A 27,561-nucleotide genomic window follows, 5' to 3' on the forward strand; every position below is an offset into this window, starting at 1 on the left:
CATTAGGGACAAAGCAGGTCTGCCAGGGTCTGTCTTTCTTTTTCCCTCTCTATCTCCCCCTCCTCCTTCAAATTCTCTCTGTCCTATCTAATAAAATAGCCACCAGGAACAGTGGATTTGTAGTGCTGGTACTGAGCCCCAGTGATAACCCTGGAGGGAGATAAATACATAAAGAAAGGAAGAAAACAAGCCAGTGTTATGTCTACCTATTCTTGTGGTGCACATCATTGCGACATGGACTGTGTACATGGCAGGTAGGCTTCTGGGGGGTACTCTATAGTGAGGGTCTCTGGGGGGGTGGACTTTCTGTCTCCCCCAGGGCACACGGTAGGTGCCCCCATCAGTGCCTTGGTTGCTATGGCACCCATGTACCTTCCCACTACCAAGCTGAAGATGAGGTGGAGGCAGCTGGGCATGAGAGGAACTGTGCACTTGGAAGGTGTGTTCTTTCAGACTTGACTGTGTGTGCCCTGTGGGTGTGGATGGCCCAGGTCTAGCACAGAAGTGGCCCTGGGAGACAAGGCAGCTCTCTGTCTGCAGGACTGTCCTGTGTGGGCACGCATGGGTCATCCAGGCCCTCATTCTGGAGGCCCTGATCAGTGGCATTTAGAGCAACCCCCAGGCATGGGGCCCTAAAAGGGGTGCCTGGGAGGACAGGGGTGCCATGTGCCCTGAGGAGTCTGGGACTGTGATGTTCCTCTGCTGAGCACCTAACCAGTGAGTCACCCTTCTATATAGCCAAACTCTGGCCTTCTAGTGGCGGGCAGAGAAGGGGGGAAGGGAGGGAGGGAGGGAGGGAGGGAGGGAGAGAGAGAGAGAGAGAGAGAGAGAGAGAAGTATGAGTTTGGAGGCTGAACCCTAGGCTCTAGCCAGAGGTGTCCCTGCCTGCCTTGCCTGAGAGCAGAGGGCTCGCCCTTGTTTCTTCCTTGCCTGGGGAACCACTTTGTCTAAGCCAGCAGGCGGGGTTTTCCTGTGAGCCGAATTAGCCTGGGCTGCAGCCTGAGTGCGGGAATAAATGAGATGCAAATATATGCAAATGAGGGCATCCCCGGCTTCGGGGGTGGGCTCATTCGCTTCCTCCAGAAGAGCTGGGGAGGATCTCGCAGGACTTCCCCAGATTGCTGGGGCGGGAACGGGAATGGAGAAGGAAAGCACCCCCCCCCAGGGTCTCCCCCTCCCTGATGACCGCGCCCCGGGCTGGGCAGGGTTAATGCGGGTGCAGCCTCTAAGGAGCGGAGCCCGCGAGGAGCCCGTTAGCCGGAGGCCCAGAACAAGGGCGGCGTCAGTGTGCCTTTGATCGCGGAGTGGGGGACCTGAATGCACCGCCTGGAGCACCAGCTGGCTGCCCCGCCGAACCTTTGTCCGGGCGGTTACCCCGGGAGAGCCCGGGACAGTGCGAATAATTGCTGGGGCGGGAGGGTGGCTGGAACACTCCTCCCTCTCCCCCACCCCCAACCTGTGGCTGGAATCTGCACCCGACCACAGCCACTGCCAGAGACCCTGGCGGCCACTTTCTGTTCAGCTGGGGACAACGCCCCCTTAGACCCTCCTCCAAGCCACCTTACCCCTCCATTTCCCGCTCCCCCCACCCATCCCTGCCGCACCCCCAGACCAGTCTGAGACTGGTGGGAAGCCGGCCACCTTAGGGCAGCACCATCCAGCCCACATGAGGAACTCCAGCTGCAAATGCAAATCACATAGGCAATTTAAATTTTTCTAGTAACTGCCTTTTAACAAGTTAAAAAAAAAAAAAAAGAACAACGAAAATTGATTTTTAAAACCCTGAATCCAGTATATCCAAAAACTAAATTGTAGTCAGTATTTAAAAGTTTAGGAAAGGGATCGAATCCTGGGTATTCTGGATCTTATGAAGACATCACAATCTGTGGGGATTCTACCAGCCATCTCACGGGGCACTGGCCGTGTGCCAAGAGTCACTGGCCCATGTGCTGAGTGGCTGCCCCCTTGGACAAGACCGAGCTATGGTGGCTGAGCTGGAAACTGAAGATTCCGGGAATCCTCTGTGTCCAGGAGGCTGCTGGTCTTCAGGCCAGGTCGCTCAGCAAATACCTGCCAGGTGTGAGCACTGGTGGGCCTGCGCAGCCAGGCTACATAGAAAGAGAAAGGGATCAGTCAGCAGGGGCTGGCCAGTAGCATACTCAGTTGAATGCACATTTTACAGTCCATGAGGACGTGGGTTCAAGTCCCCCACAGGTCCTTCCCCTGTGAGCAATGAAACAGGACTGCAGATGACTTTCTCTCTCCCTCACTATCTCACCAATTTCTGTCTGTCTCTATCAAATGAACAAATAAAATAATTTAAGAAAAAGGCTCAGCCTTAGCTCTGGAGCTCAGGCCAGCTGAGTAGGCCGAAGACAGGCCCTGATTCCCCCTCCCAACTCTCTTCTTCCTCAGGTGGGAAGCAGGGTAGGGCAGTGGTTAGGTGCATGTTCCTGACTTCAGACAGGCTGGCTTTGCCTAGGCTTTCAGCACCAGATTTCCTCTGAGGGAAATAAGGGTTTCACATGAGGGAAAGCTCATCTCTTTTTTTTTTTTTTTTTGCCTCCAGGGTTATTGCTGGGGCTGGGGTCTGCACCACGAATCCACTGCTCCTGGAGGCCAATTTTTTATCCCTTTTGTTGCCCTTGTTGTATTGTATCACTGTTGTGGTTATCATTATTGTAGTTGTTATTGTTGTTGGATGATAGGATAGAGAGAAATGGAGAGAGATGGGGAAGACAGAGAAGGGGAGAGAAAAATAGACACCTGCAGACCTGCTTCACTGCCTGTGAAGTGACCCCCATACAGGTGGGGAGCCGGGGGCTTGAACCGGGATCCTTACGCCAGTCCTTGCGATTTGCGCCATGTGCGCTTAACCCGCTGCACTACCGCTCGACCCCCTAAAGCTCATCTCTTGCTGGGGTTGTCGTAAGGATGAACTCAGGTGTTCCCCAAAGAATGCTAGTACAGTGCCAGGCACATGATCCATGTAGCCCACTACATTTCACAGCTGAGATGACTGAGGTCCAAACTGGGGTCATAGCATGCCCTGTGGCTTAGTGACTGGGAGTGAGAAGGTCACGTCAAGAGTATTCTTTCATTCATTGATTCCTCCATGCAGCAGATCTTCAAAGACACTTCTGCTGGGGTGGACTGTGCTCTGGAATCTGGCGACACAGTCACAGGGATAGGCAGACGTGGAAGTAAGTCACTGCCACTTGTGATGAAACTGGTCTAGGAATGCAGGTGCATCTGAAGTACCAAGATGCGAGAGCCCCCGTGGACAGGGAGGCCTGTGTGCAGCCAGAAGGACCTTCCAGAAAGGGAGTCTCTTAGCAGAAAATAATGTTAGCGTAACCACAGCGGTAATAGCTGCTTGCATTCACTGAATGTTTCCTGTGACCTGAGAGAGTGCCAGGGTTGTCAGGTCTGCCTCCACATAGCTCTGGGGATAGGTAGCATTTGTAAGTCAGTCCACTGCACAGATGGGATCACTGAGTGAGAGGAACACCAATTAGCTTGCCCTCCAAACACGTAGCCAGTGAGCAGTCAGGACCCAGAGTTCACACAGACATACTTGCTTCCGAGTCACAGCCCTACCCACTGCCTGGTTCCAGCAGGAACAGCAAGTATAGGGCTGGGGGAGACCAGCAGGGGAGGCAGAGCTGGGCACAGGCTGGGTTCTCTGGGCCCCTGGCAGCATCTCCTCATTGTCAAGCTCTGCAGGACCAAGTGGAAAGTCTTACAGCCCACCACAGAGTGTCTTTGCTGCTGACTTCCTCACTCCTCCCTTCACCTGGGAAAGAAAAGCATTCTCTGATGCCCTTGGTAGGGCCCCATGCTCAGTACGTGCTGAACCCCTTGATTGGCAGAGTGAGTCCTTGCATCAAGGTGTCCAGTGGTTTTATCTTGCCTCCAGGGTCATCATGGGACTCTGTACCTGCACAGCTGCACCATTCTAGGCAGCCATATTTCTTTCATTTTTGATAGAAGTGAGAGACAGAGAGAGAAGGTGAGAAAGAGACACCTGCAGTGCTGCTCCACCACTTGTAAAGCTTCCCTCTGCGGGTGGGGACCAGGGCCTTGAACCCAGGGCCTTGCACATGGTAACATTTGTGCTCTATAGGGTGTGCCACCACCTGACCCCATTCATTGGTTCTCACAGGACCTCCAGAAAGAACCACAGTCCCTCCAGGCACCCTCACCTCCACCTCACAGGCACCCACTCTCTCAGAGCCTCCTACTTTAGGGCCAAGGGGCAGCAGAATGCACCAGAGCCCAGGAGAGCAGAGTGCCCAGGGCCGTTGTGTTCCAGCCCAGCTCACCCCCAGCCTGGTGGCAAGAGAAGCAGAGGAAGCCAGTAGAGTTTCTAGGAAGCCAGGGAACCACTTCCACAATGCTTTTTGCATAAATTTGCATGGCAAAGAATATTCTTTGCATGCTATGTTCCAGAGGCTCGGATTCCAAGGCGACCAAAATGCCAAACATGACTCAGGACACTGGAGAGAGCCTGCCTGGGGATGATCCGAGGAGGGGAGTGGGCTGTGGAGCCCTGGGCAGGGCTGTGGGTGGGACTCAGGGCCCTCTGCACCCCTGGGGTGTTTGTTTGACTGGAGGGCATGCAGGAAGTGCCCCAGCCAAGAGGTCCTGAGTGTCACCCCCACGCCCTAACAGGCTGGCCTGCCTTCCTGTGCCTCCCATGGCCTTGGACTGGACATTGTTGGCTCCCCAGCTGTGCACCAAGTACATTCAGGAAAATCTTCTTTCGGGAAAGCTAATCGAAAAGACCAACAGAGGAGACAGCATGGGGAGGTCTGGTTTCTGGTGTGAACCGTCAATATTCTACCCCCATGGTGTCTCTCTCCTGATGTGAGTGTCCACACAGACAGGTCAGTGACTCAGAAGAGGGGGCTCTGGCCCCACCTGCATTCAGACAAGGCTCTCGGCAGCCCAGGAGGTGGCTCAGTCCATAAAGCCATGGTCTCACAAGCAGGAGGTCTTAAGTTTGATCCTTGGTGCTGGGTGTATTGGAGTGATATTCTGGTGTGTCCTCTCTCTCTCTCTCTCTCTTTCTCATAAATATAAACCAGTCTTTTTTCTTTCTTTACTGGCGTAAAGATGGTTTACAGTCAACAGTAAAATACAGTAGTTTGTACATGTGTAACATTTCTGGTTTCCACATAACAATTCAACCTCCTCTAAGCCCTCCTCTGCCATCTTGAGCAGGTGGTGGTGGGACCAGCATGGCCCCAGCAGGGAGGACGTCTCTCCCAGACAGTGGCCTTGGGGAGAAGCCAGGATGTTTGCACAGGGCCACAGGAACCACTCTGAAAAGGAGAGCTGAGGGGGCAGGTGATGGCGCCCCCTGATTGAATGCACATATTACCATGCACAAGGACCCAGGTTCAAGCCCCCACTCCCCAACTGCAAGGGGGACACTTCATGAGCAATGAAGCAGTGCTGCAGGTGTCTCTCTTTCTCCCTCTCTTCTCTCAATTTCTCTCTGTCCTTTCAGATTAATTAGTGAATGTAAGCCCTCAGGAGGCAGCAGAACTTAGGGAGTAAGGCAGCCAGAAACTAGAAGCTGAACTTGAGACCAGGTGGGGGGCAGTGGATGCTGAAGTCCCAGCTGGGGCTGACAGAACAGGGAGCTGGCTGTCAGGGAAGGGTGGTCAGCATGCTGGCATTGCAGCGAAGAGCTTGGGTGAAGGGTGTCGTGACTATACCTTTAGTTGAATCGAATTGGTTATTTATTTATTTGCCACCAGGGTTGTTATCTCTGAGGCTTCAGGATTGTACAGTTCCTTAGCTTCTGGTGAATTTTTCTTTTCTTCTTTCTTCCTTTCTTCCTCCCCCCTTCCTTCCTTCTTTTTCTTTAAATCTTTTTATTTATCTGTTTGTTTACTAGATAGAGACAGAGAGAAATTGAGAGGGGAGGGAAAATATAGAGAGGGAGAGAGACAGAGAGACCCCTGCAGCCCTGCTGTACCACTAGTGAAGCTTCCCCCTGCCGGTGGGGACCGGGGACTTGAACCTGGGTCCTTGTACGAGGTAAAACATGTGCGTTCAACCACATGCACCACCACCAGGACCCTCTTCTTTTCTTTCTCTTCTCTTTCCTTCCTTTCTATTGTCGCGTAGAGTGTGAGAGACAGAGAGGGAAAGAAAGGAGGAGGAGAGAGAAAGAGAAGGTAACACAGCACTGCTCTGCTCCAAGGAAGCACCCCCCGTGCAGGTGTTCCCGTATGGTGGCCAGGGACTTGAACCCATCTCACACATGGTGAAGTGTGCATTCTCCCTGGTAAGCAATCTCCCTCCCCTGCCCCTAGCCCTGGTGGTGTCTTGAGGGACATCAAGGCTAGGCTCCCAGCAGATGCTGGGCGAGAGCCCTCTACCACCACCACCACCACCACACTGTAGCCTCCCCAGCCAGAAGCAGATAACCCTCTGGGCATGAGGGATCCAGCTGTGTCTGAGCCTGGGGCACCCTCGGGTCACTTCTTGACTTACCTGGCACCCCAGCAGCCTTGCAGGCCAGTCAGGGCCACAGCAGGGCGTGTCCTGGGCTACTGGAGGAAGGGCAGGGTCCTGGGCCAGGTACATGCAGCCGCAGAACAAGGGAGACAATGGGTGTGGCCACCCGCAGGGCCCAGAAACAGAGCACCCCAACCTGATTCACTTTAGAACCCGAGGCTTCCCACAGGGCGGGAGAACCCAGAGCCGCTTCTGGAATCTGTTTTCAAAAGCCACCAGAGCCCAGCGGGTCTGGGTGCTCCGCTGGACGCCAGCCAGAACAAAGCCCTTCTAGAACCCTGGGCCGGACACCAGGGCTTCTTTCATTCATGAACTGAGTCAAAAGCTCCAGCTGCAGGTCTAATCAGCCTTGTCAGCTTGGAGCAGTCCTGAGTGTTCGTACCATTGGAGATCCCTGCAGGCCTGTAATGGGACAGAGAAGCATCTGCGGTGGCCCTGGGTCATAGGCGTTACTAACTGGATCCTGCTGCCCAAGTTCATGACTGAGGACAGCGCTTGGTTCCAAATAGTGAGATACAGTTCCTCCCCTCACACCCTGCCCCTAGGTTTTCACCATGAAATCTGTTAGAAGCCCCCGTAAGTACTCTAACAGCATCAAGATGGGGGTGGGTGGGAGAGATAGTTACTGGAAGGGGCCCAAGTCTGAGTGTTGGTTGGGTACCGGTCCTTGTCCTGGGTGCTAGTTAGTAGGTATGATAAGTCTGTGGACATTCAACCACCTGTACACTTAGTCTGTACAGAGAGTTAATTTCAGTACATTTTTGTTGTTGTTGTTGTCACCAGAGATATACTGGGACTTGGTGCCGGCATGACAAATCCGCCTCTCCCTGCAGCCATCTTTTCCCTGTTCCTCCCCCCGCCTTTTTTATGTGATAGGACAGAAAGAAGTTGAGAGGGGGAGGAGGAGATAGAGAAGGAGAGAGAAAGAGCAGCCCTGCTTAACCACTCATGAAGTGTCCCCCCTGCAGGTGGGGACAGGGGGCTTGAACCCTGCCTGTTCTTTGCACATAGTGACATGTGCACTCCATTGGATGCACCACTACCTGGCCTCCTTCAATACAAATTTTAAAAGCATCTTTACTCAAACATAGCTGCAGGTGCAAGCTTGTTCCCTACCCCATCACACACACACACACACACACACACACACACACACACGCACATGCACACATGCACACACGCACATGCGCACACGCACACACACACACATACGCACACACGCACATGCACACTCGTCAGTGTGTCCCAGCAAGCCTCTGCAAGGCCACGAGTGTACACAGTCTCCAGAAGCCTTGCAGGCCCGTGGACACAGATGCCTCAGGACAGAAAGCACTATTTTTAGGACATAATTCCCAGTGAAAGAGGCTTCCTGATTTTAAGACCTGTGATTGTCCTTTGGTGGAGAGAATTGCCCTGCCTGCGGCTGCTGTCACCAGACCAGTTTTTCTTTATCTCCTTTTTTTTTTGAGCCATCTTTTTAAATGTGTGGTTGATAGTGAGTCACAAGATTGTAAGGCTACAGGGTACAGTTCCACACCATACCCACCACCAAAGCTGTGTCCCCTCCCTCCCACCACCCAGCAGTAACCACCAGAGTTCTCACAAACTCCTAGAGACTGTTTGCATCTATTCTTTTGCAAGTTCATGCAAATCAAATCTCTAGATTCCACATGAGTGAAACCATCTGGTGATTGTCTTTCACCTCTATTTATTTCGCTAAGCATCATCACCTCTAATTCCATCCATTTTGTCCAAAGGACACTGTCTCATCCTTTTTATTTTATAAGAAAAAAAATCATCATGCCTGAACATCCAAAGTCCTATGTTCAATCCCCCTGCACCATTGTAAGCCAGAGCTGAGCAGTGCTCTGGTGGAAAAAAAAATCACTGCATTGTTGAGTTTTAAAATACTACAAGACCATTATAAACAGTCTAAGTAGTGGAGAAAACACAAAGAAGAAAGCTTAAAATGACCCCCAACTTACCACCCACACCCGCTGAGGAAGATAAAGCTTTACCTTCCAAGCTGGAGGTGATAAAGCTTTACCTTCCAAGCTGGAGGTGACTGTTACAGGTGCCCCTCTTGTCCACTCAGCGAGAGAAGGTAGACAGCGACTTGATTTTCACCAAGACAGATGCTACTCGCTCACTCGCTGTGCTTAGCTTAAGTGTTCCTTTAACAGTCCCTGGATTAAGAAGGAAAAGGCTCTGAAGTTGGGGTAGGTCCTGGAACATCACCCTTCCCTCTCCCTCTCTCCTCCCTCACCTTCACGCATTCCATGCCATACTTCCCCGAGGACCAGAGGTGCCCTTTGGAGGCCTGGCTGTGTTGTGTTTGCTCACTGTTTACCTGCCACCTGGCCAGGCGCCAGGTCCATGGCGTGCACGGTGGTTGGGGCCCGGGCCTTCCACGTGCCAGGGGCAGCGGGTGGCACGGTGGCTCTGATTAGGCTCACTGGTGAGGGATAAAGTCATAGCAGGCCCTCGGCTGACGGGAAGGGATTCTATCTTGGCAGAGCTGCCCGACAGGTGTGCAGCCGGGCCCCTAGAGCCCCGGCGCTGGCTGTTCCTGGGTTTGATGTGGTCACTGGTGGCCTGGCTGGCCGGTGGCATCTCCGTCAGCAGTGCAGACCACATCCTGTTTTGGAGAGGCAGCTGGGAGCACATTCCTCAGTCTTGGTGTCATGGGTGGTGTGTGTTCACACCAGGCCCTTCTCCCAGCTTGGAGTCACCTGCTTGTTGGGTTGGGCAGCCTAGTTCATGGGCATTTCCCTTCCCCAGTTCTGCTGGGTCCTGCCAGTCAGACTGAGAAAGGAGACCGGAATTTGAGGGTCCATACAGGAGACTTCTGATCACCCTCCTTGGGTTCCAGAAGTTGACGAGCTTGAGAGGAGAATTTCGTTTGTTTGCCACCAGGTCTGTCACTGGGGCTCTCTCCCAGAAGCCATTATCTTTTCCTCTTTTCTTTTTATTTGGCAGGACAGAGAGAAATTAAGTCTAGCGCCTTAGACCACCCAGCCATCCTGATGCACAGGATAGAGAGAAATTGAGAGTAGAGGTAGAGTGGGAGATAAAAGGAGAGATACCTGCAGCACTGCTTCACCACTTGTGAAACTGTCCCCTTGTAGGTGGGGACCGGGGGCTTGAACCTGGGTCCTGGTGCATGGTAAAGTGGTGTGGTGCACTCAGCTGTGCCACCGCCCAGCCCCTCTTGGCATCTCGTAATGTCCTTGCTCACCATCTTCATATTCTGCATCATTCGGTCTGTCCTTTGTCTGGTGTTGGCCCTGCCAGGGACCTGGGGTGAAAAGATGCCAGGCCACACTTCTGCCCTGGAGCCACCCTCTCAGCTGCATGGGTACCAGCTCTGGGAGGTATGTCAAGCGTCACAAAGGGGGCTGAGTTAAGGAACCATCGGGCATGAGCGTTTCCTTTTGTGTCGAATGCGGCAGCATGAAGGGGCTGGGATGACAGCATCACTCTTGCCTCACTCACACTTGCTCACAGGGAGGGAGGGCTGACTCTTCTGCAGGTTTTGACACACACCCACCCACTGGAAGGAAGGGTGCTCCATCTAGCCAGACCTTTGTCAGTCACCTGTGCCCCCTCCCTGCCCTGTCCTCCCCCAGCAGCCTAGCCCCTGTGTCACGCCGGCGGTCTGTGTCTTCTAGCTTCCCGGCAGGCAGCGTGAGGCCAGCCCGTGCCCCAGAAGCAGGATGAGAAGATGGCCAACTTCCTGTTACCTCGGGGCACCAGCAGCTTCCGCAGGTTCACCCGGGAGTCCCTGGCGGCCATCGAGAAGCGCATGGCAGAGAAGCAAGCCCAGGGCTCAGCCACCTTGCAGGAGAGCCGGGACGGGCTGCCGGAGGAGGAGGCTCCCCGGCCCCAGCTGGACCTGCAGGCCTCCAAAAAGCTACCGGATCTCTATGGCAACCCACCTCGCGAGCTCATCGGGGAGCCCCTGGAGGACCTGGACCCCTTCTACAGCACCCAAAAGGTGACTGCCACCCACCCCCTGCCCACACTTCCTCCTGTCAAAGCAGCAGGCAGCCCGGGGACCTTGTCGCCATCTGGGGCTGCGTGTGGGGTGGGTTTCCCCTGGGCTTTGGAGGACTGAGTCACGGGCAAACTGTGTCCCAGTCAACTTAATTTCAGAGTCTGAGAAAAAAAGGTCAGAATTCTGCAGCACAAGAGAGGGTCTGGTGCTTTGGTGGAGAGGGCAGCCGGCGTTGAACTCCAGCTCTCATGCAAAGCTTTGCAAGTCATTTGCTGGTTACATTGTCACCTCTGGAGGACGCCTACCTGTCCCATGGCGTGTGTGAATTGGAATCAGGCCTGAGTCCTATCCTGAGTTATGTCAACGCTGTGCCCCTCCCCCCCCACAAATCTCTCATGACTAGAGGCAAAATGTAGTCCCCTTCCCCAGGCCCAGAGAACTTGCCACCAGGCATTGGCTACACCAGAGGGCCTCAGAATTGGGAGACACCCCAGCAGTGGCCCGGACCTTGTAGACACTCTGCTTAGTGCGAGTGGGAGGGGAAGCCCACCTAGTGTGCAGCACAGGTGGGAGACCTTGAACAGGAACCTGTACTCCTTGACCCAGGCCCCCCCACACCTCCCGCCTGCCAGGGTAGGGGTGGGGCTGAGAGAGGAGGAGGTTGACAGTTGGGGCCAGAGACAGGCCAGAGTTGGGATGATTCCAGGTGGGTGGGCTCCGCTCACTGCCAGAGCTGGAGGTGACAGGGTGGAGTTAAGGCCGCAGCCAGATGACAAGTCATAATGACAGCTTGGTTGGAGCTTGCTAGGGCAGGAAGAGTTGGAGAAGGGGGACCCAGAGAGGGGGGTCAGGGCCCGGTTGGACTTTGGGGGACTGGTGACAATTGAAGCTGGGAGGAGTCAGGGACATCATCTTTTTTGTTTGTGTGTCCAGAAACACCTGAACCATCTCCCAGGAGTGATTCTGGCCTCTAACTTTCTGTCTTCCCTGCCACAAAGGCCCAGGGGCAGTCCCAGCACATCTGACCAGCCCATCTCTGCAGGGGTCCCCTTACAGTTGGGCAACTGGGAAGGGGACATTGCTGTCTCCAGGGGCAACATCTGGCCCAGTGCATGTGGCTCAGCCTCCAGCGCTCACTATCCATTTCCTGGGCCCCTGTGCTGTGTAGACCAAGGAACACTTGATTGTCTCCTCCGGGGTAGCTGACATGTATTCTCCGTCCCAGGAAAAATTCCCACCCCAGGGAATTCTCTCTCCCAGGCTGGGCCCTGCATTTCCTTGTTTCTTCTCCTCACCCATAACTCCCTCTGCAGTGGGCCCCATGGGAAGAAAGAAGTCAGCCAAGAGAGGAGGGGATGGAGGAGATGCCGGCGAGGCTGGGATCATAAGGGACCCCTTCCTGTGGGAACTGTATCTGAAACTCAGCTAAGTCCCTCCCAATCTGACAGTTCGCCTGAACTTGACCTCCTCCCACCTCAGCCCTGACTGACTCAAAGAGGCTCCACTGGCCTTTGCAATATGCTAGGTCACTTCCCTCTCTTAGCGCCCCTTTCCTTTCTGGCCACCTCAGTCCTCAGCCAGGACTCTAGGGTCCTCAGCCAATAACTTCCCCCCATACCCACAAGCCTCTCTCTAACAGGGGTCAAGGGGTGGTCCTTCTCCTCCACCTATAACAGCTCCCTGCCCACAGACCTTCATCGTGCTGAATAAAGGCAAGACCATCTTCCGGTTCAGTGCCACCAACGCCTTGTATGTGCTCAGTCCCTTCCACCCCATCAGGAGAGCGGCTGTGAAGATTCTGGTTCATTCATATCCTTTGCTGGCTGCCCCTACTGTGCACATGGTGTGGGGAGTGTGTGGATAGGGCCGAGGGTGGTGCCCATTCCCCCCATTCCTGGTGGGTCCTCAGACACACAGCACTTGTGAGTGTGAAGGTGTAGGCTCTGCCCTGCCCTATGGACTCTGCCATCTGCATTTTAACAAGATCCCAGGGGCCCTGAAAGTTTGAGAAGCCCTGTGATGACTTGCCAGGAGAGGAACATCCTAGAAGCTAAACTCCCCAGGCTCCCAGAAGAAATGAGGCCTGTCACTGTCCCCTGGCCCTCATGCTGGCACCAGATGTCCCCTCCCACTGCAACCCCTGACCCTGCCCACCGCTGCCCACCATCGTTTGCAGGGGGGTTTGGCAACAGGGCGAAACCACCTCCCCTGTGAAGAGGCCTGGGGCTCGTTCACACGTGGGTATCTTTCGAGGGAGGCAACACTCCCATTTTGATTAGGTGTTGACAAAGCGCTTGCAGCTTCAGAGCTGCTCAGAGAACTCTGGAGTGTTCAATTACATAAAGAACAGCCCAGAAGAGCTGTGGGCTGTGAGGAGAGCTCTGGAGGGATGCAGTGGGAAAAGGGATGGGTATTGATCTCTGTGCCCGAGGGTGGCTGTGCTGGGGCTGCGTCTGGGATAGGGTGCCAACACCTGCTCACAGCTAGTCCCCAGCAAAGGAACTCTCACAGGAGCCATGGAAAGGGCAAGTGTGAGTGATCAGGCAGCCTTGGCAGCCTCCTTGTGGCTGGCAGCTGACTCAGTGATGTGATTAGATGGGGGGGTGATGGGCTGGTCCCACAGAGCCTACTAGGGCTCCCCAGCCCCTCCCCCACTCTGGATGAACCTTTTGGGGGTTCCCCCATCACCTCGTGGGCAGGGCAGAAGGCTTAAGGAAAACAGCTGTCCAGTAAGAAATTAGGTCACTAAGAGCAAGGGGACTGGCATATGGGTGCCACTCTGTGCCCCCCCTGGGTGCCAAAGCCAGGGGCTGATTGCAGTGCCTCACTGTGGAGTCTGATGCAGACCCTCACTCAGCTCACCCTTGCCCTTATCTTGGTGTCCTGAGATACGTTCAGGACCAGTGTAGGCCATGGCCGTGGCAAGTCTGTCTCCAGGGTGGGGACACTGAGCCAGGCAGCATGCTGGCAGGGGCCAGCCTGCCCTGCCCAGCTCCATCTCTCTGTGAGGCAAGAGGAGCTTTCAGTGTCACCTGGAGCTATTCTGCAACTGTCCCCATGCTCCCTGTGGCTACCAGCAACTTCACCCAGCACCCTGGGAATGTCACTATTCCCCGAAGAGCCACAAGACAGCTACACGAATAGTTGTCATTCCTGCCCTGGTGTGGGCACAGCCTGGTGAGAAGGAGGCTGGCCTCCTGCCTGCTCTGAGCCTCTCCCAGGCCTTACTGCAGGGGCGTGGCCTCCCTGCCTGAGGGCTCTGGCTGCCCCCGGGGGCTGCTCCTCCAGGTAGGTAACCAGCCCTGTGCTGTTTGCCAGCACAGCAGCCCCCAGGGATGCAGCAGCTTCTGGGCTGGGGTTCCTGCAGGGCCCTGGGCTGGGCTGGGCCGAGGGGTGGATGAGGGCAGGGAGGCTGGTGGGAGGAAAGGGGGTAGAGAATCCCACCTGACCGAGGTCCATTGAGCAGTGGCTCTGAGGTAGGAGGTGCTGGCTACATAGCAGGGCCAGCCCTGAGGTCTCTGAACCAGCCTGTGTCCCCCAGGGCAGCCGCCCCTGGGAAATGCCTCTGCTTCTATGAGGCCTTGTGCTGGACTCCCAGCCACCGCAGCCTTGACACTCCACTGCCTGGGAACCCGAGCTCCAGGCCGGGCCTCAACAGCACCCCTAGTGGACTCGGGGCTAAGGGGATGGGAGGGCTTGGGAACAGCCCTCCTAGGCCCTAGACAGAAAATGACCTTTGAGAGGCAGTACCCAGACCAGGGGCTTCGGCTGTGTCAGAAGGCCTTGTAGCACTAACTGAATCAGGCCCCACTGGAATCAGTGTTTTAGCCAAGTCCCCAGGAGTTGTCCTGAGACAACTTTCCAGTGTCAGTCTCTGAGGGCCGTGAATCATCTGTGTGGAAGCCTAGGGATCTACAACGTCTCCTTGCATTGATTTATTCATGTACTTATTTGCCACCGCGTTTATCACTGGAACTCTGTGCCTGCACCAACTCCACCACTCCTGGTGGCTATTTTCTCCTTTTTGACAGAGGATGAGAGACACAAAGAGAAGGGGAAATACCACAGCATGCCCCTCCCTCCCCACCACACACACAGCTCATGAAGCTTCCTCCTTGATTTTTCTTCTTCTCCTTCTCTTCTTCCTCCTCCTCCTCCTTGATTCTTCTTCTCCTTCTCTTCCTCCTCCTCCTCTTTAACTAAGCTATAATATATATACCACAAAATTTAGCATTTTATTTATTTTTTTATTGAGAGGGCACTGCCCTGCCATTTTATGTGGTGCCAGGGATTGAACCTAGGACCTCGTATATGTATATATAAGGCATTTGCTCTACTGCTGAACCACCTCCCCAGCCTCAGCTTAGCATCAAGTATCCAGCTCAGTGAATTCTAGCCTATCCAATAATGTCTTTTCGTAATTTTATTATTTATTTATTATTGGATAGAGAAATAGAGAAGGAAGGGGAGATTGAAAGGGAAAAAGGCAGAGACCTGCAGCACTGCTTCTCCACTTGTGGAGATTTCCCCCGAAAGGTGAGAACCAGGGGCTTGAAACTGGGTCCTTGCACACTGAATTGTGAGCACTTAAGCAGGTGTGCCACCACCTGCCCTCCCTAATTCCAGCCTGTCCAAGAGCTTGCACAACCACTATTGCTATCTGAACTCCAGAACACTTTATCACCCCAAACAGCGAAGGCCCACATTCCTAATGCACAAGACACATTTTATATTTTGTTTTACTTTTTGTTTTTTTTAATATTTTTATTATTATTGGATAGAGATAGAGAAAAATTGAGAGGGGAGGAAGAGATAGCGAGGGAGAGAGACAGAGACACACCTGCAGCCCTGCTTCACTGCTCATGAAGCTTTCCCCCTGCAAGTGTGGGCCAGAGGCTTGAACATGGGTCCTTGCGCACTTTAATGTAACGTTTGTTTATTTTTGTTTGTTTTACCAGAGCACTGCTCAGCTCTGGCTTATGGTGGTGCGGGGGATTGAACCTGGGACTTTGGAGCCTCAGGCATGAGTCTCTTTGCAGAACCACTATGCTGTCTACCCCTGCTGCCCCACACTGTAATGTCATGTAATACACCAGTGCCTGGCCCCCCCCCCAATTTCATATTCTGAATCATGAACTCTCACTCTGCTAACATTATTTTTATTGTGAGGAAGAAACCCATGACACAATTCACCACCTTCGCCACTTTTTAGCGTGTCACGCACCATAGGCTGAGTTCCACACCCATTGTTTTTCGACAGCTCTCGAGAACTGTTTCATCTCTCAGAACTGAAACTCTGAATCAGGGCCGGCTCACGGTCTCATGGCTGTTCAGACGTCTAGGTCCTCACCTAAGCCAAGTTCTCTGCTAGGCCCTCTGGAGAGGACAAGGAGGGGGCGGGGAAGACTTGAAAAGGGGCAGGAGTGCAGCCCTGTTCTCGGGAGGTGTGTGTCCAGTGGCACAGGGCTGCTTCACCTCAGCTCCCTGTCCGGCTGCCAGCTGCGTCCGAGTCTGCTCAGTGCTCCACACCTGCACTGCAGCGTCTCTAAGAAGCTGCCTACAAAGTCAATATGGGCATGTAGAATTTGTTTTTCTTTTGGTAACCCTGCAGAATGTGTTCCTGCCAGGATTAAATAGCAGAAGCCAGCTGAACTCCAGATCCCACTGCTGTCACATTCAGAAAGGCCCCGTGTTCACACCGAGAGGCATTTGGCCTTACTGGGTGCATGGGTTCTGTTCACAAAAATCCTCCCACGTCTTGCTCGCAGATTTAAATGGGCAATCAAGAGAGAGGGAGAAAGGTTGGGAGAGAGAGCATTTGTGTGTTTGAGACACAAATGTTCTTGTTTTATAGCATAACTAGATGAGAAAATACCCACCCCCAACAGTTACTTCCCATCTCTTTGGGAGTATTCTGGTTTGTCCTTTGTTTTTCTTTTGCTTTCCTCCCTGGGATCTGAAGCCAGGCAGCCCAGGTTCCAGGCATTTCCCCCAGCCCCTGTAGGCAGCAGTCCTTGCTGGCATTTTAATCACAGAGCTGGGTGTGGGTGTTTGGGGCCAATGACATGACAGGATTGGAGATGTTCCACCGAGCTCAGGTCTGGAAAGCTGGCCTTTGCCTCAGCCCACACAGTGCCCTGCAGCCAGCAGAGTTGACAGGTGTCGCCCAGCAGGAGTACACTTGACTCAAATCTGTGGTCTTGGCCACACGCTGGGTTCTGCAGGGGACCAGAGGACGCTTGGGGCACAGTGACGTGGACTAAGGCTCTGTCCAGGTAGGAGAAAGTGCGCACAGAGGAGTAACTGGTGGCAGCGGGAGGGCCGTCTTCAAGAACAGAGAAGCCAGGCAAGGTTTTAAGCGATCAGGTGTCATTCTCCACCACAGCTTTGCTTCTCAGAGTCTCGTTAGACCTCAGCCCACCTGTCTCAGTCTAGCCAAGTCCTCAGTTCAAGGCAGTCCATCCATACTCCTACCCCCCTCTGCTGAGGGGCCTTTTCCTTAACTCTAATGAGAACTGAGATGGAGGTTTGATCTCGAGAGCGGAGTCTGGCCCCTCAGCCCACCTTGCTTCACCATGGCCAGCTTGCCAGAGAAGTTCTAGCCTTCGGTGACTTTCTAGATGCCTTCTCCAGGAGGCCCTCCCAGAGGCTGGTCTAGCTTCTTAGAACGTCCCTTGACTCCAGTGCCTGCCTGACTTGGTCAGATGGACCTGCTCAGGTGAGGTTTATTCCTTACTTATAGGTTTGTTTGTTTGTTTGTTTTTGCCCTCCCCCCCATATATATATATCCATTTTGGATAGAAGCAGAGAAAAATTGAGAGGGAAGGGGAAGAGAAAGAAAGACCTGCATCGCTGCTTCACAATTTGTGAAGCTTCCCTCTGGCAGGTGGAGACCCTGGGCTTGAACTTGAACCAGGGTCTTTGTGCATGTGTGCTGTGTCAGATGTGTCACCAGGCAGCTTGTTTTTATTTTTTTTATAGGAGAAAGGGAGAGAGAGGGGGCAGAGTGTATCATGTGCAGTGGCAGGAGTGAGCTCAGGTTTTCAGGCATGCAAGGTGAGCACTCCACCAGCTGACCCCCTCCCACCCCAGCCCTCAGCTTTGTTCTTAAAGATGCTCAGATGTGCAGTCGCTCTTTTAGACGGCAGAGTCCAAACGTGGGGTAACACTCCCCCTTGAAGCTCTGTGACTCCTGCAACCCATCCTACCTGGAGGCAGGGCATGGACCCGATGACCTTGGGGCTGACGGGAGCAGCATCAGGGCTCAGAGCAGAGGCGACGTCAGGTGGCCGGGCATGCAGACCAGACCCCGCCACCAACTCTCCAATTTCTTGCGTAACTCCTGCAGACAGTCATCACAAGCTCTGCAGCTTCTTGCTTGCGGTTCTCAGCTTAGAAATCCCCAAAGTTCACACTGGGCTGGAATCAAGAACCTAGCAGGGCTGCCTTCCTTTGGGGGAGAAGCTGTTTGCTGGGCTTTTTCTAGAGGCTACGTGAGTTGCTGGCTTTCAGTCTCCTTCCATCTTCAAAGCCAGCAATAGCTGGCAGAATGCTTTTCACCAGCATCCCCTGCCTCCCCTTGAAGACACCCTGGGTTGATATTGGGCCCCCCCAGATAAGAGGTGGTAACCTCCTCCCCATCTCAGGATCTTTAATGTAATTAAACTTGCAAAGTCCCTTTTGGCGCAGAAATGAACATGGATTACATTCATCATGTCCAGGGACTTGGATGTGCATGTTTGGGGTCGGAGGAGGCTGTCTACCTGCTGTCCTACCCCCACCCCCAACCTAGCCTCTTCTTTTTTAAATTTTTATTTATTTATTTATTTTTTACCTCCAGGGTTATTGCTGGGGCTCAGTGCCTGCACCATAAATCCACTGCTCCTGGAGGCCATTTTTCCCCCTTTTGTTGCCCTTGTTGTTGTAGCCTTGTTGTAGTTATTATTGTTGTTGTTGATGTTGTCGTTGTTGGATAGGACAGAGAAAAATGGAGAGAGGAGGAGAAGACAGAGAAGGGGAGAGAAAGACAGACACCTGCAGACCTGCTTCACCACCTGTGAAACGACTCCCCTGCAGGTGGGGAGCCAGGGGCTCAAACTGAGATCCTTACACCAGTCCTTGCGCTTTGCGCCACGTGTGCTTAACCTGCTGCGCTACTGCCCGACCTGCAACCTAGCTTCTTCTTTTATGATTTACTTATTTACTCATGTGAGAGACCAGCAAAGCATCACTTTGCCATATGTGGAACCGGGGTCAAAATCAAGACCTCCTGCTTCTGAGTCCACTTCCTTTGCTACTGCACCACCTCACTTCTTCTAGCCCCTGTCTCCTCCATACACAGTAGCTGTAAAGTCCCCACCTCACACAGTTGTTGCAGTGGAAGAGTAAAATTGTTCATGGGGACAGAGAGCAGAGCCTGGCATCGAGAAAGGGCTCCCTGAATTCTTGCTCTTGGCATCATTTTGCTCATGTGTCCGGAGTTATCTGGGCTCCTGGTGGGAGCTTAGCAGTGGCTCTCAGCTGTGTTGAGGAAAGCTTTGTTGGCGGAGGGAGAGGGAAAGAGAGTAGTTCTGAGATGGCCATCAAATCCTGCCCTTGAAGGCAGGGAGAGAGAAAAGCTTGCCCCAGAAGCCCACATTAAGCGGTGGGTGAAGAGAGTATCAAGGGACAGCAGTGCCCAGAAAGAAAGGTATCTTCTGACAAGGAGGATTTGGAGCTCCCTGGAAACATGACCTCTGAGGCTGAGCACCTCTGGTTTGACTACAGGAGGGGTCCCCAAAGTCGAATCCCCTCTCACCTCAGATGAGCAACTAGAAAATTCCTCACAAGCTGGGGTTTGGGTTTGCACAAGTGTTGTCTGATTGTCTGGTTTCCTAGAAGAGCGAGGTGGGGCGAGGTGGGGGGCACCCACCCAGAGGACTTGAGAGGCCTCCCTCTGCTCTCTCCCCACCTGGGGTGGCCTCTCACCTCACCTGAGCCAGCTCATCCAGCTCGTCCAGTCTTTCTGATGCACCGCCTCACCTTCCCCCCTATCAAGCAAACCTGTCCTGGAGAAGGGAGGAGTGGGGTGGGGAGGGAGGAGTGACCCCTGGAGTTCAATTAGCACTGCTCCTGTGGGCCTGTGGGCAGCCACGGGGCTTGGGAGGAGGTTTTCGAGGGCAGCAGAGGGCCCCTGCCCTTTGTCCCCCACCTGTCTTCCAGAGGTGAGGAGGCCTTGAACATCATGCAAAATTTTATCTGACCTGTAGCAGCAGTCTGGACAGTCAGGTCAGACAAGGGCAGTTCAGTTCAAGGCCGAGAGTCCAGAGGGTGCCCGAGATACAGTCCTGGCATATCGAGAGCTCCCCTTCTGGGTGTGGAGGGACAGATGGACATTGTCACTCAGAAAACAGCGACATGCTGGTGTGGGCAGGGCCCCCAGTTCCCTGGGGGGGGGGGGTGCGGAAGCTGCAGCAGCTCACTGCTCAGATGAGAAGGCGCTTCCGTGGAGGGGGTACCTCTTAGGGGGCCTTCTGCCACAGGGGTGCTTCACAGGGAGGTGTGACTGCTGGGGACACACCACAGAGGGGCTGTGCTAACGGGCAGATTTGGGGGTCCCTGGCAGGGGCAGAGGAGCAGGTGGGGTGTGTTGGAGAGTGGGCCCACTGCCTGGGAAGTCCAGACCAATGTTTCCATTGAGGTCCAAGTGAGTCGATCCCAGGCTCTTCCCCCTCTGGGGCAAGATAATGGCAGGTTCCCCTGACCTAATGATGGATGGCTTCTCCAGATGGGGGCTGCCTTCCTGCATATGCCCCTCCCCCCTTAAAACAAAGGCCATGAATTACTATACATTGTGTTTGGCCAAACTTCAAAACCACTGCAAACTCCTGTTACTCAACTGCCCCCCTCCTTCCCCTGCTCTGAAGTGCCTGTAATTTACCCCCCCCCCCAGGGAAAATTGCATTGTGAGCTTGTGACCAAACCCTGTATGGTAGCCCTTCACTTGTGACCAGGTAGTTTGTAGGTCAAAAGGTGGCTGTGCATTGTGTTGCTTCGTGTTTGGGTTGATGCTGACCTTAACCTTCTCCCTGTGCAGTGGGTCCATCTGCCTGCTTTCTCCCTCAGTGAATGAGTCGCCCCAGTTTGGCTCTCCCAGAGCTGACTGCTGGTTTCTCTGAGCATTTTGCCCTCAGCATGAGGAGCCACCCCAGGACTTGGGGCCGCTCTGACCTCTGTTGCCCAACGGCCTGGGAGCCGGGGACCCAGAATGACAGCCCGCAGGGGCATCTGGGAGTGCCAGTGCCAGGCAGGGGCCAGAGGCTGGCTTAGGTGGGGAGACGGGCAAGGATGGGCACAGGCCTGGGACCCCCCTAGAGCCCCTCTCTCAGGTCTGCTGATGAGCCCTAGTGGAGGGGGCATGCCAGCCACTTCACGGCTTTCCTTGACCCGCCACGCTCTTCAGCGTGCTCATCATGTGCACCATCCTCACCAACTGCGTGTTCATGGCCCAGCACGACCCTCCGCCCTGGACCAAATACGTCGAGTGAGTACACAGCCCCCGCCTGGCCTCTCCTCCCTTCCGCCCCAGAAGTCACCCTAGAAGGGCTGCGTCCAGGCCCAGGGACCGACTCCCCAACGCCCCTCCCAGTCCTGTCCTGGGGTAGAACACGCCCCAGGTTAGCAGAGCGGGCTTCCCCCTGTCCCACTCTAAGGAGGGTGGGCAGTTCTGAGGGAGACTGACATCATCACAGATGTTGACACTCCAGGCAGTGTCACCTTTACCCCTGGTGACAACCAGTAGATGTAGTCACTGCCCCACTCACAGGTGAGGAAGCTGAGAATTGGAGCAGGAGCTCGCCCACAGATCACACAGCTAGGAGGTGTGCTCCCCCAGGAACAGGCCTGCCCCCCTTCACTTCCCCCTCCAGGCTCCCTTGCTGCCTGCCCTCTGCCAAGTAAGCCATAACTGTTCGCACAGACTTTGAAAGTGGCTGCTTCTGGGCAGGGGGAGATAGCATAATGGTTATGCTGAGAGACTCCCGTTCCTGAGGTCCCAAAGCCCCAGGTTCAGTACCCCACATCACCATAAGCCAGAGCTGAGCTATGCTCTGGTAGAAAGAAGGAAAGGAAAAAAGAAAGGGAGAGAGATGGAAAAGCAGGGAGAGAAGAAGGAAGGGAGCTGCCTCTGGGCCTTCCAGAATGAAAGCCTCTCACCCACTGAGCACAGCTTCTTGGTTTCAGGGGGCCGGTGGCATACTGGGGACAGACTCTCTCCCCACAGTGGTTTCCTTGGTGGCTGTTAGTGCTCACATAACACCTGGCATGTCATCCCGGCCGGGTGCTGTGTCTAGCTACTGGCATCTGGAAGGCAGCATGCAGCATTTGCGGTACTTTCAGCCCATACTGGGCAGAGGACACAGCTCCCCATCCAGACCCCCCTCCAAATATCAGGTACCCACCTACCTGTAGGCAGGGTGAACCATGCCCCTGTCACCAGCTGCCCGAGGACACACTGACCAGGAACATCACCTGAGTGTGCCTACTGTGGACCCCAGGGCCAGCGTGAGAGGGGTGAATGTTCTCACACTGAGACAACCGAGAGATGGGGATAGGGAGTTCAGAAGGGCACATGGTAGGCAGGCAGGCAGGCAGCTGTAGTCAGCCCAATGTTTGAGACAGAGCCCTGGCCCCCAGCACCAGCTCTGCTATGGGGTATTGCCCCGTGCCTAATCTATTGACCCCTTGAGACAGGAGCTGCCACATGGGGAGCCTGGCCTGCAGCCTCCCTGCTGGCCTGAGTTGCCCGCCCATGTCTCCCCAGGTACACCTTCACTGCCATTTACACCTTCGAGTCCCTGGTCAAGATTCTGGCCCGAGGCTTCTGCCTGCACGCATTCACCTTCCTCCGGGACCCTTGGAACTGGCTGGACTTCAGCGTGATAGTCATGGCGTAAGTACCTGACACACTGCGCCGTGCAGACCACGCTGAGAGGTGTGTGTGCATCACCCCGGCCCCACTCTGCCACCCTCCGCGGTCCCCAGGCATCTCTGCAGGGCTGAGAGCGAGCACCCTCCATACCGCTGTGACAGGAGACAGGCAGGGTGGAGGCCTTGGCCTATCCTTGTGGGGAGAGATGAAGCTAGAGTGAGTTGCTGTGGCCGTGGCAGTCGGTCCCTGGGCTTACCTGTGAGTCCACCACAGTCCTGTGCTCTGGGAACTACAATAAGAGTCTGGGTGGCCTCCTCTGCCCTTCCCACCTAGGGAAGTCAGTGTTACAGCCCGGTGTTTCTGGATCACTGGATCCCAGGTTGATTAAGGATGAGAAGTGAGGGAGTCCACAGAAGGAGCCGGCCGAAGAGGCCCAGCTTCCCCAGAAAGTCAGGCTTCACCACTCATGTGAAGTCCACAGTGGGCGTGCCTGACAGCCCCCCTACCCTGTCACTGATGTGATCCAGGGGCTTCTCAGACCAACCCGAGAGGCAGCAGGGCACGACGAGAGGGGCAGAATCCCACATTCCCATCCTGTTGAGACCGCTGTGGCCGAGGACACTCTCAGCCAGAGAGTGAGCTTGACTCCCACCTGCCCATCACCATCACAGTGCACTCTGGGTGCCAGGCAGCAGTGGGGACAGCTGGCCAAGGAGGCCACCCACCCATGCGGGCGCTGTGGTCAGGGGGTCAGGCCCTGTCTGAAAGCCCAGTGCCTGTGGCCAGCCTCGTGTGCCCAGGGCTGGCTGCCACATTGGCCAGAAGCAGATATAACTTAGGATATCGGGGCAGTCACACCTCTGCCCTTGCTGGGCCTCAGTGTCTATACTTGGGAAAGGTTGGTGCTGGGCCGAGTAGTCCACCAACCCACAGTTTTGCGGAGGGGGACTGAAGCTCAGGAAGAATTCAGTCGGATTTAGTCCTGGGCCCGGCAGAGTGAGCAAGAGCAAGGGCCATGGTAGGCGAGGGTGCAGAGTGGTGGGGCAGGGCCAGGCTCTGAGGGAAGAGCCATGAGTAATGACAGCCTGGGGTCAGCAGGCAGGGAATGGGGTGATCTTCCCTGGCTGCTGTGTGGACCGGGAGACTGTGGAAGACCAGGGTAGGAGCAGGAAGCAGCCAAGAGGTTGTCTTGGTAGACAGGACAGAAAGACAATGACTAAAGCCAGAGTGCAAAAGGGGAGAGTGAAGGAGCCGAGATTCTGGATCTATTCGGAAGGCAGTTTTGAACCTGAGTATCTGGGGGGATGGTGTGAGCCGAGGTTGAAATGGAGACTTGCCGAGGGCGGAAAGGAATCAAAGCCCCCAGAATGCACTGCATCTGAGTGCCCCAGGCACGAGCCATCCAAGAAGCATGTGAATACTCCCACCTGGAGTCAGGAACGGGGTCCCCAGTGGAGCTGTAAAGCTAGAAGCCACCAGGATGGCAATGGCATTTTCAGCCCACTCACCAGATGAGGTCACCCACCCAGGAACAAATGTGACCAGAGAAGGGAAGGCATCCGGGGACCCGCCAGTGTCTTGAGGTCAGCTAGGAAGGTGGACGGAGCAGAGGTGGCTGGAGAGTATTCCAGAGAGGGTGAGAGAAGCCAGGAGACAGTGGCACTCCAAAACAAGCCCGGGACTCTGCCTCCTCTTAACAGATGCTTTGTGCAGGCTGAAGAAAAGAGCTTCAAGAATAGACCTGCCTTTGCAGTGGACAATGGGAAGATTAGATTTGCAAGACAGGCTCCACTCACCAGAGAGGGGGTTCGGGAGAGAGTGCGAGGGGAGGTGGGGCTGGGAGGGACATCTGTTCTGTGGGGTTTGGTACAAAACGGGACAGAAAATTGGGTGGTGGCCAGAGGAGACCAGGGATGAAGGAAGGACGTGGGGAGAGGGAGGCATGTTTATGGCTGATGGGAGTGATCCAGTAGAGATGAGGAGGAGATGTGAGGAAGGAGGGACCCAGGGCTCAAGAGGAGCCTTAGTGCACCGAGCGGGGAAGGCAGAATTGCAGGTGGTGATTGGTAGGTGATGAGGGTTTCTCTCTTGCTTGCTTCTGTTTGCTCCTGCTGAGAAGCCAGATCATCATCGGAGAACCTGGGTCGGGTGGGGGGAGGCGTGTCTGTGGAGGGCAGAGGGAGCCCTGTCTGTGGAGAGATGGCACTGACTTGCAAACAGCCACCAGGGCCCTGGCTCCAGGATGCAGCACGCAGGGCACAGTGGTTCACAGGCCCCGGTGGCAAGGGGCTTCTGAGGGAGCCACCCGCCTTTCCTTCCTGCCAGAGCCTGAGCAGAACTGTGTCATGGCAACGGCATCCCTAGACCCGGGAAAGGCCTGGCCCAGCCTCCCTCACCTGGTGACTGGGAGCTGCTCTCTGTGACCTCAAGCCCTCATCCAGTCAGTCATCCTGCCCTGCCCTGTGGGAGAGCCCCCGACTCCATCCCCACAGGACCCCAGGGGAACATCTCCTTCTGTTCAGAATCTTCTTCATCAATGCCTCCTGCCTCTTATCCACACCAAAACCAAAGGTGACAGAGCAGAACAGGGGTTCAGAGGCTACTGGTCTCTCTCCACATTTCCTCACGCTACAGTCCTCTGGGGCTCCCTGGGGTGCAGGGTTTGTGCCAGCCTTTGTGGACGGTGATCCTGCCTGCTGCCAGCCACTCATCACAGCCATGGCCGTGCAGTCACACACACTAGTCTAGCCAGGTGGGCTCAGTGCCACGCGGCTTCTGGGAGAGCTGAGGGAGTCTTGAGCCAGCAGAGTTCTCTCCAGTGAAACGCCCCCCAGCATGCCCTCTGCCTTGCAGGTGGGGAAACTGAGGCTCAGAGAGAGCCTGGTCCCACCTGTCCCAGCTGATAAAATGAACCAGCAGCTGTGCTAGGACTACAACCACACTTCATGCACGTAGCCGTGACGGGTGCCCCGAGCATGAACCCGACCCTCCCCAATTTTCAGGTTGTGGGAACAGGGCAGAGAGGTGCCAGCAAGCTTGCCAGGAGCCCTGATTCTCGCTTCCCCTGCCACCCCCTTCCTCACTGGGCATTACCTGTTCATGAACACAGCCTCCCACCTTCTGGGTTGTTATGGAAACCAGACCTGGAGGGGAATCGAGGGAGGGCAGAGAGAGAGGGTGGCAGGCACTGCAGTGGCTGAGGCGTTGGCCGTCCCCTCTGAAGAGGGGTACTCAGAAAGATGGGATGGAGCTGGAAGAAGGTGGGATCCAGCCTTTCTCTTGGGCCTCCTGAAAGTCTCCCGGCTCGCTGCCCTGAAGCTGGTGGGAAGTCCCACACCATGGCCACCCTCTGCCCTTCTGTGTCTGGCCCATGACTCCCCTCACCCCCAGCTCTGCCCGTAGCCCTGCTTTGACCAGGGCAGAAAGAGCAGAGCTGGCTTGGAGGAGGGCAGAGCTGCACCCTCAGCCCTACCACAGATGGAGCTTTGCCAAACACTGAGTATCTGCCACAGTCCAGGCCCCCGAGAGAGGCCTTGGGGTGAGGTCCTAGAGCCCCAGTATAGAAGCTGTCAGCTATGCCTCGCTGGGCCGAGTAAGATGTCAGAGGTGCTCCGTGACCTCACCCAGCCTTGTGGGTTCATCGCCCTCAGAACCACTCTCCACACACACCTTACTTCACAAACACATGGCCACTGGCTCCACTGGCTCCACTGGCTCCACTGGCTCCACTGCCTGGAGTCGCGCCTTCACACCGTGGCCTCCCCACGCTCAGCACCAGGATGAGGAGACCAGGGCTGTGAGTGCCGGGGACACTGGACTGCCAGGGCTGGGCCCAGTCTGCACAGACACAGGAGAGGCCTTCAGTGGAGACACAGGAACATGGACTGTATCAGAGACAGGACTGCTGGCTGCCTGTCCAGTCTTCACAGGAAGAGAATGCCTTCAAAACTACATCCTGAGATGCAAGACCTGTCATCCCAGCCTACTGCTGCCAACAGCAGGGAATCAGCTGTCATCACTGGCATCGTCCTGGGCTGCCCCTCATAGATATGTGTGGGTAGAGAGGCAGAGGAGAGTGGGGACAGAGGCCTGAGGGTCGGAGTCCTCACAGACAGTGGAATAAGCCACCAGATGTTGAGAGAGAGCTCGGATCAAACTGGTAGGGGCATATTGCCCAGGACAAGGAAGGTGACTTCTGCTCATTGGGAGATGGTGCTGCATCTGATCACTGCTCCAGAGAGAGACAGGGTAGTCAGATGGGCCCGGGGAGGGGAGGAGGAACACCACTTGACAGGAAAGACCTGGTGTCGCGAGGAGGGGAGCTGGGAGAGTACTGCTGATTCCCAGCTCCGGGGCAGGTGCTGAGTGCAGAGGCTGCAGCACGAGCTCCTGAGCCCCATGCAGATGCAGATGTCCCCCGAGTAGGCTGTAGAGGGTGCTGGTGTGTGCCCAGCATCAGGACTGGATTTCACTGACCCCAAGACAGAGGGTCTCCCACCACAGCCTGCCAGCCCAGTCCCTCTCTGTGGCTGCCCACAGCCTGAAGACTCAGGAGCGCTGAGCGGAGACAGTCCAGCCATGCTGTCTGCCCATCCTTGGCCCTCACCTATGGTCACTGGACTGATGTCCCGGGTCTGACGTCACCTGGCCGCCAGGTCAGACACTTGGTTAAACACCAGGCCTCTGAAGTCCACTGCCCTTTGTAGAACATCAGACACCTCCGGTTAAATGTCAGACGCCCTGTGTGCACACATGCCTTTGGTTAAATATCACCAGTCATTTGCCACTGTCCAGAGGGTCCTGGCCACACGCTGTCTGTCCACCACCTCGATGTCTTGTTCATGTGGCCTGTCCTCACAATCTGATTGGGATGGTCCCTGCCTCCCAAGATGGACTTCTCTTCTGCCCGTGGAGTCCACTGTCCAGAATCTAGGTGGGCTTCCCACGGCCACTCAACCACTGAGCTCTGCTCAGACCCAACCAGGGCAGACCCCCAGGAGGGCTGCTCACGCTGCAAAGACACACTTCTGATGGAGACCCGGGGTCATCCTTGGAGGACCGCAGGACCCTTGGGGTGAGACTAGGTTGTACTCATGGACTAGGAACCAGTGTCCTTGGGGAC

General features: G+C 55.2%; 1 protein-coding gene across 1 annotated transcript in view; it reads left to right on the top strand.

Annotated features, from left to right (window-relative positions):
* The window catches only part of SCN5A (sodium voltage-gated channel alpha subunit 5), a 110,544-nt gene that overhangs the window by 8,605 nt on the left and 74,378 nt on the right, over positions 1-27,561 (top strand). The window contains exons 2-5 of the mRNA XM_060180411.1: positions 10,206-10,531; positions 12,222-12,339; positions 20,963-21,053; positions 22,332-22,460. Of these exons, the coding sequence (XP_060036394.1) occupies positions 10,259-10,531; positions 12,222-12,339; positions 20,963-21,053; positions 22,332-22,460 (611 nt within the window). The 5' untranslated portion in view covers positions 10,206-10,258. The remainder of the gene's footprint in view (positions 1-10,205; positions 10,532-12,221; positions 12,340-20,962; positions 21,054-22,331; positions 22,461-27,561) is intronic.

This window comes from Erinaceus europaeus, chromosome 21 (genome assembly GCF_950295315.1).
Source record: "Erinaceus europaeus chromosome 21, mEriEur2.1, whole genome shotgun sequence".
NCBI lineage: Eukaryota > Metazoa > Chordata > Mammalia > Eulipotyphla > Erinaceidae > Erinaceus > Erinaceus europaeus.